Genomic DNA, 14,523 nt, shown 5'->3' on the forward strand with positions numbered 1-14,523 from the left:
GAAGAATTTGACTTCGAAGTAGAATACGTACAAGGTGAATTAAATGTAGGAGCGGACGCGCTCTCTAGGATTAAAATAAACACAGATATGTTAAGTAATATGTCTATTTTAAAGGTTCAAACTAGAGCCGACAAAAGGAAACAAAATGACGAAAATATTATTCATTATTCATTGATTCGTTAGATACTGAGCTTGATCAACTCAAAGTATTTGAATCAATCAATATAAATCACAACATGCAAAAATTAAGCATTGAAAAATCATCGACAAATAATTTAAATGGCCTTAAAGTTTCAATTCAAAATAAAAATTACAAAAAGGATTTGACTCAAGCGTCATTTACCCGATGTATATTCACAAATATGAATGAATCTCTCGAGAGCATTGTAAATATTATTGAAGAAAAAGCTAATAAATCGAATATTGGAAAAATTGCTCTAGCACTTTCGGATACAATTTTCAATTTTATTAGTGTTAATAATTTTAAGTCAGCATGTAAAAAACATCTGAAATCACTTCAAATCATACTCTATCAACCGCAACGCGAGATAGATGATAAAAACCAAATTAACAGAATTATCCAAGAAAACCACGACTCTGCAATTGGCGGATTCGTCGGAATTAACAGACTTTATCGAAAACTTAAATGTCATTATATATGGCCAAATATGGAAAAATCCATTGCAGATTATATCCATAATTGTATAAAATGCAAAGAAAATAAACATACCTTTAGAACAACAGAAAATTTCATTCAAACACCAACACCACAAAAATCATTTTCTTCAATATCTATAGACACAATAGGACCATTTACAAAATCAAATTCAGGAAATAGATACGCATTAACAATTCAATGCGATTTATCAAAATATATCATAGTAAAACCAATTCCAGTCAAGCAAGCAGAAACAATAGCCAAAGCTTTTGTCGAACACTGCATTCTAATTTACGGAACCCCATCTATTATACGAACAGACCAGGGAACCGAATATAAAAATGAAGTTTTTCACAAAATTAGCGAATTACTCAAATTCACTCAATAGTTTTTGACGCCGTATCACCCACAAACTATCGGAAGTCTAGAGAGAAATCATCGATGTCTGAATGATTACGTAAGACAGTTCGTCAACGAATCACATAGTGACTGGGATGACTGGCTGCCTTACTACACGTTTTGCTACAACACAACTCCTCACACTGACTTTCCATACACACTTTTTGAACTGATTTTTGGGAAAACAGTACCAAACGAATTGATGCAAATAATAAATAATAAATAATAAAAAACCTAGAATTCATAGAACCTATATATAATTACGATGAATACTATATAGAATTAAAGTACAAATTAAAAACTGCAGCGTTGAAAGTAAAAGACCTTATAGATAAAAGCAAAACTAAACGAAACTCAGATTAAGAAAATAAATCAAAACCCTCTTCCATTCAAATAAATGATAAAGTAATGTTAGAAAATCACAATAGAACAAAATTAGACAAAATTTACAAAGGTCCTTATATTGTAAAAAGCATAGATCCCCCAAATGCAACCAGAGATGGCATTTCACCAGAGTAATACACGCTAGAGTCAGATTTTTGCCACACCGAGGATGAAAAAAACAAAGCACCGCACAAAGAGGAAAGCGCACTTCTTCTCAGTGTCGAATAGACAGCATTTGAGTGTGTGCTTGTGGTTAAAGCAGCTGGCGCGAGTGAAACACATTCTCTTCGCATGAATCGCTCACACGCGCTCTCGTCTAAATACACTCAAGTGACCACTGGCGCGTGATGGTGAGCGAACACTTCTGTGAACTTCAATTAATAGAGAGTAGATCTGGCCTTGCTATGAAAAATTTGCAAGGAAAACCGAAAATTTTACGATAAATTGTTTTATTTTGCTGATTTTGCGTGTCCACGCTTCATCTACGAAAACCATACAGCAGAGTGCTCACCGGCGTGTACACCTCTGTGAAAGTATCTGCATCCACCTCAGAGAATTTATTAGCTAATGCTCTAGCACTTTGGTGCGATTCAGTGAAAGAGGTATAAGGAAATAAACCAACGCACTCATGATGCGTGCACACTTTACACAACAGTGGTGTATAAATGTGACAGAGAAGAGCTCTCGTTGAAGTTGTCAGTGCGAGGGGAGAAATTTTGCTTGCTCTTCGTCACACAGAGGAGATAGACATCTCTGAATGCAACAATAGAAAACCTAGAAAGAAAGCAAACTCATACAGTTCACAAAAATCAAATTGTTAAATTGTAATCAAATACAACAATATTATCACATATTTCAGCAAAAAAAATTTTTTTATTACATCTTCATGAAAAAAAAACGAATTTTACTTAGGAACAAATTTTAATTACCATTTTTTATATCATATTATATACCATATAATTATACACATACATATATCATTACTATAGCATAATCAAATTATATAAAAATACGATTATACAACTATACAATTATTAATTCCAAAACATTATCTTATTACTATATCCTAGTTACATTCAAAACTACCTTATTGTCATAATCGGCAAAGACCTACGCGACGAAATAAGGACTACGATTGGAAGCTTGGCACATGGAACTGCAAATCGCTTGGCTTCCCAGGATACGACCGAATGCTGCATGATGAGCTTCTAATCCGCGGCTTCGATGTCGTAGCACTGCAGGAACTTTGTTGGACGGGACAGAAGGTGTGGAAAAGTGGGCATCGAGCGGCTACCTTCTACCAGAGCTGTGGCACAACCAACGTTCTAGGAACGGGATTTGTAGTGTTGGGTAAGATGCGCCAGCGCGTGATTGGGTGGCAGCCAATCAGTGATAGAATGTGCGTATTGAAGACATGAATGCGCAGGTAGGCCGGGAGGCAATGCACAGACCCGTGATCAGTCTGGAGAGCCGGCACGCGCTAACAAACGACAACGTTCAACGATACGTAAACTTTGCAGCCTCCTGAGGAATGGTAGTTAGAAGCACCTTCTTCCCCCGCAAGGATATCCACAAAGCCACCTGGAGATCACCTGATCAACATACGGAAAATCAAATCGACCACGTTCTCATCAACGGGCGATTCTTCTCCGACGTCATCAATGTCCGCACGTACCGCAGTGCCAATATTGATTCTGAACACTACCTTGTCGCGGTTTGTATGCGCTCAAAACTATCGACGGTGCACAATACTCGTCGTACAGGAACGCCGGGATTCAATCTCGAGCAGCTACGTAGCATTCGTACTGCAGAGGAATACGCGCAACAACTGGAGCTAGTGCTAAAACGGAAGAGCAGCTTAGCGCGGCGACTCTTGAAGACGGCTGGAGGAACATAAGGTCCGCCGTGAGTAGCACTGCTGCAACCGTTCTAGGTACGAGATTATCGAATCGAGGAAATGACTGGTTTGACGGCGAATGTCAGCAGTTGGTCGAAGAGAAGAATGCAGCAAGGGCGAGGATGCTGCAACACCGCACTAGAGCGAACGAGGAACGATACAGACAGGCACGGAACAGACAGAACACGGTTTTCCGGAAGAAAAAGCGCCACCAGAAGACCAAGATCGCGAAGCGATGGAACAGCTGTACCAAGCAAATGACACATGGAAGTTCTATAAGAAGGTGAACCGCTCACGTAGAGGCCACACGCCACAGGCCGAAATGTGCAGAGATACCAGTGGTAACCTTCTCACGAACGAACGTGAGGTGATCGACAGGTGGAAGCAGTACTATGACGAGCATCTGAATGGCGAAGCACAAGATACAGAGAACGGTACAGGAATCAATCTGAATGCACGCTCAGCCGACGACAGATTCCCAGCCCCTGATCTGTCGGAGATAAGTGAGGAGATCGGCAAGCTGAGGAACAACAAAGCCGCGGGCAATGACCAGTTGCCATCCGAGCTGCTCAAACATGGAGGAGACGCACTGGCTAGAGCGCTGCACTGGATGATTTCTAGGATTTGGGAGGAGGAGATTCTACCACAGGAACGGATGGATGGAGTAGTATGTCCCGTCTACAAAAAGGGCGATAAGCTAGACTGTTGCAATTACCGCGCAATCACATTGCTGAACGCCGCCTACAAGGTACTCTTCCAAATCCTTTGTCGTCGTCTATCACCAATAGCTAAGGAATTCGTAGGGCCGTACCAAGCGGGATTTACTGGAGCCCGCGCCACTACGGATCACATATTCGCGATAAGACAAGTACTCAGACAGTACAGCTATGGCAGATAATGCACGAATACGGTTTCCAGGATAAACTGACGCGATTGCTCAAAGCAACGATGGATAGAGTGATGTGCTACGTCCGAGTATCTGGGACGCTCTCGAGTCCCTTCGAATCTCGAAGAGGGCTACGTCAAGGTGATGGACTTTCTTGTATCTTGTTCAATATTGCCCTGGAAGGTGTGATTCGAAGAGCAAGGATCGACACGAGTGGCACGATCTTCCGAAAGTCCGTACAACTTTTTGGATTCGCTGACGATATTGATATTGTGACACGTAACCTTGAGAAGATGATGGAAACCTACATCGGACTGAAAGCTGAAGCTAGGCATATCGGACTGGCCATAAATGCGTCGAAAACAAAATACATGAGAGGAAGAGGCTGTAGAGAAGAAACACTATGCCTCCCGAATATTGATAGACGGTGGCGATATCGAGGTGGTTGACGAGTTCGTGTATTTGGGCTCACCGACATGACACCAGCAGAGAAATTCATAGACGTATTTTGGCAGGGAACCGTGCGTACTTTGGACTCAGAGAAACCCTCCGATCGAGAAAAGTACGCTACCGCACGAAATTACCATCTACAAAACGCTCATTAGACCGGTTGTTCTCTATGGCCACGAGACCTGGACTATGCTGGCAGAGGATAAAATCTATGCTGGCAGAGGATAAAATCGGACGTCTACGGTGGGCTGGGCATGTCATAAGGATTTCGGACGACAGCCCAGTGAAAATGGTTCTTGAATCTAATGCGACTGGTACAAGAAGAAGAGGATCGCAGCGAGCAAGGTGGATCGATCAAGTGGAGGGTGATCATCCGTGCCTTGAGTGGCTGGCGACCAGCAGCCATGGACCGAGTTATGTGGAGACGTATGCTTGATACAGGAAAGGACACCCCAGGCCTATAACTGTTGGGTAAGGTAAGGTAAGTTATTATCATTTCTTTACATAACATTATATCACACAAATTACACTATTGACATTATACAATAATATAATAAAATCAAAATCCAGGAATTATAACTTATTATTATGAAAATCAAAACATTGTAAAACACATTACACTTCACACAATATTGTGAGAGATTTCTTGAGACCAGACCTTAATCTTTATTAACCGAAAATGACTCCGTAAACTTTACCATGTTTTTTACGGGGAAGGTGTGGCGGAATTACAAAACCACCACGTTTTCCACGTTAAACCCTCAGAACAATTTCAATATTACATTTCATTTCATTTCATTTCGACACAATGTAGTTACATTGTAAACGTCTTCTTGAGAATACTTTGTACGGAATCCAGCCATACATCGTAGCACATAAAGTCTTATGATTTGATGCATCGGAACATTACAAATCATAAACTTTAAATATTTTATGAGTTGGACCGATATGACCGAAATTATGCTCGGTACCAAAAACGGTCCTCCTATCTTAAAAACTTGAACTGCTTACAGCGCACAAACAAAGTAACGCAATGAATATAAACACTTTAAACCATGCGCGCCGCTGGCGTGGATTTTCCGCCTCGCGCGAAGGAAAATAAATAACTTCAATTGTTCTTGCCATCACTGCGGGTCGAGCGATGTTTATTAAACATTAGCCTTCTTCATATAATCATTACCAAAACCTCTTCGATATATGTAATTGTCAAGTCTCAAGACTTCTCGTCAAACCTACACGTACACAGAGAAAATTGGTGCATTTTATAAAAACCAAAATGCGGAAAATAAATGAACATTCATTCGGTAACCAAGACGGGAACTAGACTCATTTATTAAAGAAAGAACCTGCCACAGTGCAAAAAAAAAAACGTTACATACACACATGCGCACATATACACATACACACACAAACATTTTGCGCACTCGACGAACTGAGTCGATTGGTATATGACACTCGGCTCTCCTGGCCTCGGATCAAAAGTCGGTTTTCACAGTGATTGCCTAACCTTTCTATATGAGAAAGGCAAAACTTAAAAATGTATGTTTTTCATTTATTTGGCTGGTCCAATATATGTTTCCACTCAGTCATTGCAAAAAATGAACTTAGTTATATGGCGGCTTTACATCAAACCAGCTAAAATAAATGAATCGTTAACCGTTAGTTAGCTCAACGGGTTAGCTGGGGTATTTCTTCAAGTGGTAATATCACGAAATGTCATCTATAAACTAGCTCACATTTTAATTTTTAAATTCACTTCTATTTCTATTGAACAAATTCACACTACAATACGATAACTTCCCTGAAGCAAATAAACTCTGCGCCTGACCTAGCAACTACTAAACTTTGCTTGATGTCCACACTTCTGTCTTTACACGAACGTTGGTGTGCAAGTTTGGTTACGGTGTTACCCCATTGCGCAACGGTCACCACTCTCAACAGTTGAATTACCACACCAAATATCAAAAATCCCAATAAATTTAACACCCTCAAATTTTGTAAAGTTCGTAAAATAATTCAAAAACTTTGGAGCTGACGATTGATTAGGAAAAACGTATGTATGTATGTATGTATGTATGTATGTATGTATGTATGTATGTATGTATGTATGTATGTATGTATGTTTGTATGTATGTATGTATGTATGTATGTATGTATGTATGTATGTATGCATGTTTTTTTTGTTTTTTTACAAGGTGAAATACCTACTTATGTACTTTCCCAGTTCACGCGCTCAGTAGTTGTCAAGCTACCGCTATTGTGAACCAGCGAGTGGGACTGGCTGAACCTTACCCACTAAAACACCTTGGACATCTTGCCTTGATCCCCCCGGAACTAAGCTAAGCTCAATACTTCGGGGGAGGCTGTGCTCATGCACTTCTTCGTTTGGGAGAAAATGAGCTCCTGAGTTTCTATCTTTATCCCTCTCGATCCACCTTTGGCGCCTCGACAGCCCAACGCCGCTACGTCGCGCCGCACTACTCAACTGATCCCCGACGATGGATCTAGCCTACACCGACTGAGAGTTTCCCCTTTTACGCCACGCGGGACACCCGAAGGAGTGCCGAGGTCTGCTCTGCGATTCCGGTTGGAGCATGGCGTCCGATTCGCTGATGCCCCGACGACTCGAATCGGTGTTGTGGCGTCTGCTCGACTAGTCCCCGGTGATGGATCTAGCCTACACCGACAGAGAGTTCCCCGACGATGGAAGTTCTCCCGAAACCGACGTTTTCGATACCCGTCTACGGCCCGACCGTAAGGATGCCTGGGTCGATCCAGTGATGCCGGTTGGAGGATGGCTTCCGGTTCACTGGTGCCCCGACTATTTTAACGGTGCTACGCCACGATCTACTCGTCTAATCCCCGATGAAAGATCTAGACTACACCGACGGAGAGTTCCCCGGCGAAAGAGGCTCTCCCGACACCGAGTACCCTGTTGCACCACTCGGGACACACGAGAGAGTGCCGAGGTCGGTCCAGCGATTCCAGTTGGAGCATAGCTTCTGGTTGGCTGGCGCCCCGACGATACAAGTCGGTGTTGTGGTGGCTACTCGACTAGTCCCCGCCGAAGGATCTAGCCTACCGCGACAGAGAGTTCCCCGACGCTGGAAGTTCTCTCGAAACCGACGTTTTCGATACTTGTATCCTTACGATGCTATGACGTGGTCTACTCATCTTGTCCCCGACGACGGATCAAGACTACACCGACGAAGGAAGTTCTCTCGATCCGACGCTTACTCGCTGATCCCTTCTCCATATTCGCTGCAACTCCGAGAGTATCTGTGTTACCACTTTGTTTACTGCATTCCACGTGCCTTCTTCACGACACATTTCCTCAGATATATTATCCACCCTTAGAGCAGGCATTTCCCTACGTACTTCCGCAAACCGGGGACAATCGAATATCACATGTTCTGGCGTTTCTTCAACATACTCACACTCCGGACAAAATGGAGACGCGGCGTGACCACACCGATGCAGATACTTCCGGAAACAACCATGGCCAGATAGAAACTGCGTTAGGTAGAAGTTTACCTCTCCGTATTGTCTATTCATCCACGGCGACAAATGTGGAATGAGCCGGTGAGTCCATCTACCTTTCTCCGTACTGTCCCACTCCTGCTGCCACTACGCCATCGAATCGATTCGAACCATCGTTCGCACGTTTCTGGTGGTTCTACGCTGATAACACTCGATATCCTCCGCCAGGGTAATGCAGATTGGGATCATTCCAGCGATAACGCTTGCTGCTTCCGACGATATTGTCCTGTAGGCGCTCGTGACTCGTATGACCATAAGCCGGAATGCTCTGTTGAGCTTTTCACGGTTCCTCTTCGTTTTCAATGCTGTTCCCCAGGCAGGAGCACCATACCGTAGTATTGACGATGATACACTAGCTAACAGACGTCTTGTGCTGCTTTTCGGGCCACCGACATTTGGCATGATCCTCGTTATTGCATTTATCGCCTTCGCGGACTTCTCGCAGGTATAGTCGACATGGCAGTTAAAGATCAACCGGTTGTCGATCATCACTCCGAGAAGTTTCAGAGCTCGCTTAGTTGAAATCGCATGTCCCCCTACATCTATCTCGATACGCTGGATCGACTTGCAGTTGCTCACCAACAACACTTCCGTTTTGTGGTGAGCTATTTGTAGCTTGACTCCGTTCATCCAGCCCTCAATCGTGCTTATCGTCTCTGTCACCGAGGCCTCTACTTCTTCCAGAGACTCGCCCATCACCGTTAACGATATGTCGTCCGCGAAGCCCACGATTTTCACTTTCCTGGGAAGTTGCTGTGTCAAGACCCCATTGTACATAGCGTTCCAGAGAGTCGGACCGAGAATGGATCCCTGAGGGACGCCCGCCGTCACTCGCACTGACCTCTGTCCTTCGTTCGTATCGTACACCAGGATTCTATTGTGGAAATAGCTCTTTAGGATTCGGCAAACATAATCTGGGACCCGCATTCGGTGTAGTGCTGTGGCGATGGCCTCCCAGCTGGCACTGTTGAAAGCATTCTTCACGTCCACTGTAACCACGGCGCAGTATCGGTCACCTCTTCGCTTCTGTTTGGACGCCTTCTCAGCGCTCTCAAGCACTGTCCGGATTGCATCAATCGTCGACACTCCTTGACGAAAACCGAACTGCATGTTCGACAATCCTCGTTCGCCTTCTGTGCATTTCATCAACCTGTTGAAAATAATTCTTTCCAGGAGTTTCCCAAGTGTGTCCAGCAGGCAAATAGGCCTATACGAGGCAGGATTACCCGGTGGTTTACCTGGCTTCGGCAGCAACACCAGCTTCTGGATCTTCCACATGTCTGGGAAGTTGCCTTCGTTCAAGCACTTCTGTAACACAGTTCGGAACATGTGTTACAGAAGTGCTTGAACGAAGAACCGTGGTTTTCAACGCCACGTTTGGTATCCCATCCGGGCCTGGAGCTTTCTTGGCTTTCAGTCGCTTTGCGGCTTGTGTAAGCTCTTCGTTAGAAATTTGCCGATCAACAGAGTCGGCTTCTTCTTCGCCATACGGTGTTGGTGGCCAAGTAGTCGGGTCGTGCTTCGGGAAGAGACACTCCACGATCTCTTTCAACTTGTTCGGGCACATTTCAGCTACGGTGGACAGACCCTTAATTTTCGCCACCACGACTCGATACGCGTCCCCTCAGGGATTGGCGTCTGCTTCTCGACACAGTCTCTTGTAGCAATTTGATTTGCTACGCTTAATCTCCCGTTTGAAAGCGGACCTGGCTTCCCGAAAAGCCGACTTGCGTTCCTCTATTTCTGTTTCTGTCCTTGCTCTCTGGGCCCGCCTCCTGGCTCTGAGGCAAGCAGCTCGTAACGTACTGAGCGTCTCGTTCCACCAGTAAGCTGGGCGGCGGCTATTCGTTGGTTCCGATTTTCGCAGCATTGTGGTGTCGCAAGCCATCATCATTCTTCTTTTCAGTTCGGTCGCATCGATATTATCGACGCCGCCGTCCGGTCGAAGTGCCTCAATAAAGAGGTCCTTGTTAAAGGTTTTCGTCTTCCACTTTCGCCCATCGGTAATGCTTCTCCTTGTCGCCACTGGGATTCGTTGGCCGATGCGATAGTGTATCGCTTGGTGATCGCTATGAGTGTATTCCTCGCTCACTTTCCAATTCATGTTTGCTGCCAGATTAGGACTGAAGAACGTGACGTCGATGATCGACTCTCTACCGTCTTTCCGAAATGTACCAACGGAGCCTTCATTACACAATCGTACTTCTAACTTTGCTAAAGCTTCCTGCAGGATGTATCCTCTTGCATTGGTTACTCTGCTGCCCCATTCCACCGCCCAGGCATTGAAGTCTCCTCCTATGACTACTGGTTTTCGTCCGATTAGCTTATTGGTCAATTGTTCCAGCACCTGGCTAAACTGCTCCACTGTCCACCTCGGAGGGGTATAGCAACTGCATACAAAGACGCCGTTAATCTTAGCAATCACGAAGCCTTCACTTGCGCTCTCGACCACTTCCTGTATAGGGAATCTTCCCATGACGTGTATCGCGGCCATTCCTGTTCTATCTGACACCCAGTTGACGTTATCAGGGGGAACTTGATACGGCTCTGAGATTATCGCAACATCGCACTTCGTTTCTGTCATTGACTGCCATAACAGTTGCTGTGCGGTATCACAATGGTTCAGATTTATCTGGGTTATCTCCATTACTGTTGGCCCGCAGTCGCCCTCTTGTAGGCAGGGCACTTGAAGCTACCAGTCTGATGATCATCTCCCTCCTCCGAAGTGCAAAGCATACACTTCGGTTTTTGCGTGCAGTCTCTCGCAACATGACCCATCTCTCCACATTTCCAGCACATTTTGGATCTGTCGGGGCCTTTACAAGCTCCTGCTCGATGTCCAAAGTCCATGATGTATGTATGTATGTATGTATGTATGTATGTATGTATGTATGTATGTATGTTTTTTTTTTACAAGGTGAAATACCTACTTATGTACTTTCCCAGTTCACGCGCTCAGTAGTTGTCAAGCTACCGCTATTGTGAACCAGCGAGTGGGACTGGTTGAACCTTACCCACTAAAACACCTTGGACATCTTGCCTTGATCCCCCCGGAACTAAGCTAAGCTCAATACTTCGGGGGAGGCTGTGCTCATGCACTTCTTCGTTTGGGAGAAAATGAGCTCCTGAGTTTCTATCTTTATCCCTCTCGATCCACCTTTGGCGCCTCGACAGCCCAACGCCGCTACGTCGCGCCGCACTACTCAACTGATCCCCGACGATGGATCTAGCCTACACCGACTGAGAGTTTCCCCTTTTACGCCACGCGGGACACCCGAAGGAGTGCCGAGGTCTGCTCTGCGATTCCGGTTGGAGCATGGCGTCCGGTTCGCTGATGCCCCGACGACTCGAATCGGTGTTGTGGCGTCTGCTCGACTAGTCCCCGGTGATGGATCTAGCCTACACCGACAGAGAGTTCCCCGACGATGGAAGTTCTCCCGAAACCGACGTTTTCGATACCCGTCTACGGCCCGACCGTAAGGATGCCTGGGTCGATCCAGTGATGCCGGTTGGAGGATGGCTTCCGGTTCACTGGTGCCCCGACTATTTTAACGGTGCTACGCCACGATCTACTCGTCTAATCCCCGATGAAAGATCTAGACTACACCGACGGAGAGTTCCCCGGCGAAAGAGGCTCTCCCGACACCGAGTACCCTGTTGCACCACTCGGGACACACGAGAGAGTGCCGAGGTCGGTCCAGCGATTCCAGTTTGAGCATAGCTTCTGGTTGGCTGGCGCCCCGACGATACAAGTCGGTGTTGTGGTGGCTACTCGACTAGTCCCCGCCGAAGGATCTAGCCTACCGCGACAGAGAGTTTCCCGACGCTGGAAGTTCTCTCGAAACCGACGTTCCGAAACCGGTTTACGACGAGCCTACTCAACTAGCCCACGGTGGTAGGTCTAGCCTACCCGACGGAGAGTTTCCCGGCGAAGAAACCTGTCCAGAAAACCGAGCCACATTCCACACGCTTCGTCCGTCTTCTTAGGGTGCCAAAAACAGTCCGGCATTTTTCGTCTTTTCACCTAGGTCATTTGACGCTGCTCTTCTCGCCAACTCCTCTGCAGTGTGGACATAATCTGAACAACTGTCCGGTTCACCGCGTTCCATTTTCCTTCGTCACTGCACATCCTTTGAACGATGTTCTCCACACTGACATCGGCGCCAACGATGGCAGTCATTTCGCTACGCGGTTGGATAAACCGTGGGCAGCTGAATATTACGTGCTCCGGCGTTTCTTCTGCTTCCTGGCACTCAACACACAACGGCGACCTTGCGTGGCCAAATCTGTGCAAATATTGCTTAAAACAGCCATGTCCAGACAGGAATTGCGTCAGTTGAAAGTTTACCTCGCCGTGCACTCGAGTTGTCCAAACCGACAGGTTAGGAATTAATCGATGCGTCCACCTTCCCTTCTCCGCGTTGTCCTACTGCTGTTGCCATTTAGTGAGCGTATTGGCTCTCTCTCTGCTCCGGGCTCTTCCTGTGCCTTGATCCCTGTAGCATAGGCTATCCTCTTCCAGTAGCAGACAGATGGGGATCATTCCGGTTATCACGTGCACAGCGTCTGACGATATTGTTCGGTACGAACTTGTCACGCGCATTGCCATCAGTCTGAAAGTGCGGTTCAACTGGGCTCGGTTCCTTGCTGTTGTCAATGCCATCGACCACGCTGGAGCTGCGTATCGTACGATCGATGATGACACGCTCGCCAGTAACCTCCTCTTGCTACTGACAATCGCGGAATTATTGGGCATAATCCGAGATAACGCCAATATCACCTTCATTGCCTTCTTGCATATGTAGTCAACGTGACTATTATGTATGTATGTATGTATGTATGTATGTATGTATGTATGTATGTAGTGTTAAACTACCGCAAACTTTCAGTTTTTCCGCTCCGTTCAGTGTGATAACGCCTATTTTGCATTCGAGTCATATTTCTACCGATTTGCTGGACATATAGTGCGATATTGTTGAATAAATTATTCGTTGGTACTCAGAAGACAGCAGTTCTTGTTACGCTTGTCAAGGTTGCTACCACTCACACACTCGAGCGAGTATTTATTTGACATTTATCGTACGCCGCAACCAATACAATTGTGAAGAACAAATGTGATGCCGTCGTTTGTTTTGGTTCTTCTAGTACCCGAGGTACCAAAATAGTTTGCCGTTTCTGCTTTAAAAGTTTCCACGGCAAGTGCGTCAATTTAAACAACTCGCTAGCTTAATCCATTCAAGAATGTGCTGGAATTTTTTAGTTATGCAGACCGTGCCGGGAAGTTTCCAATCGCAACGAGTTGTCCGATGAAACTATACAATTGATTCTCCATCGTACTACCTCTGCCTTGAAAATGATCGGAACCTTGACGGATACATTGCAGTCGTTTTGCCGCTCATACTCCAATGTTTCAGATCAAGCTGTATACATCGATCTGTTTCACGTGACCCAGCCGAACGTTATGTCAACGATAGCACTCCTTTTCTCGAACGCCTGGATGACCTACAGCTTAACCTAACCAATCATTTTGAATCTATAATGGAAGATACAAATAAACGACCTCGAACTAGCAGTATCAGCAGACCATCGTTATCGCAACCTGAAAAAATTCCGAGAGTCGACGTTCCAATTTCAAACCTTTCTACTTCAAATACTATAACTCCACTCGTTTCAGATCCGAATATAAACAATCATTCGGCTAATTTGATAACTTTCTCCACTGATGAAACTGCTACTTCGACAACAACACCAATGCCACCAGCTACTGCTATGAATATTGAAAACATCAATACTGATCTACCGTCGCCATCATTCGCTGCTACAATAGTACATCCAGCACCTATCGCTACCTGCAGCGCTAAAACCGTCTTATTGTCACCGCCAAGCATCACTTCCATATCTACCAACCCTACATATGATCATATCAACGCTTCAACACAGTCCGCTACAAGCACTGTCAATTTAATTCCACAACCACCGCCAACCGATATCGCCTCTGTGACCAGTATAAATTCAGCAAGCACCATCAACACAGTGAGTACATTCCATGGCCATGGACTTGCCGAACCTAAGTCGCAAATGAATACTATTCCACGACACCGATTCATCTCATCGCAATCAGATTACACAAATTCCTATGCTACAAGCACTATGGTATCATCTAGTGGTTCCAGACCCATATCTGTTATCTCAAACATTCCATATGTAGGCCCCATTCAGTTCCATTTAGCTCCTACAAGTCAGGGACAGATAAATTCTAATGTTACGCATAGCCCATCACCTATGATCAATAGCACGCAGGCCTCAATT

General features: G+C 45.3%; 2 protein-coding genes across 11 annotated transcripts in view; one reads left to right on the forward strand and one right to left on the reverse strand.

The window, feature by feature from the left end:
• Nucleotides 1–14,523, forward strand: part of LOC131432674 (PDF receptor) — a 550,466-nt gene that overhangs the window by 10,146 nt on the left and 525,797 nt on the right. The window lies entirely within an intron of this gene.
• Nucleotides 9,839–10,861, reverse strand: LOC131428839 (uncharacterized). The gene has a single exon (XM_058592896.1). It carries the CDS (start codon nucleotides 10,859–10,861, stop codon nucleotides 9,839–9,841), a length of 1,023 nt encoding a protein of 340 aa, XP_058448879.1.

The sequence above is a fragment of the Malaya genurostris genome, chromosome 2 (assembly GCF_030247185.1).
Source record: "Malaya genurostris strain Urasoe2022 chromosome 2, Malgen_1.1, whole genome shotgun sequence".
Taxonomy (NCBI): Eukaryota; Metazoa; Arthropoda; class Insecta; order Diptera; family Culicidae; genus Malaya; species Malaya genurostris.

Bases quoted from the DNA above. Each gene is read 5' to 3' on its own strand.
- LOC131428839 (XM_058592896.1), bottom strand. From the start codon at position 10,861: ATGGAGATAACCCAGATAAATCTGAACCATTGTGATACCGCACAGCAA.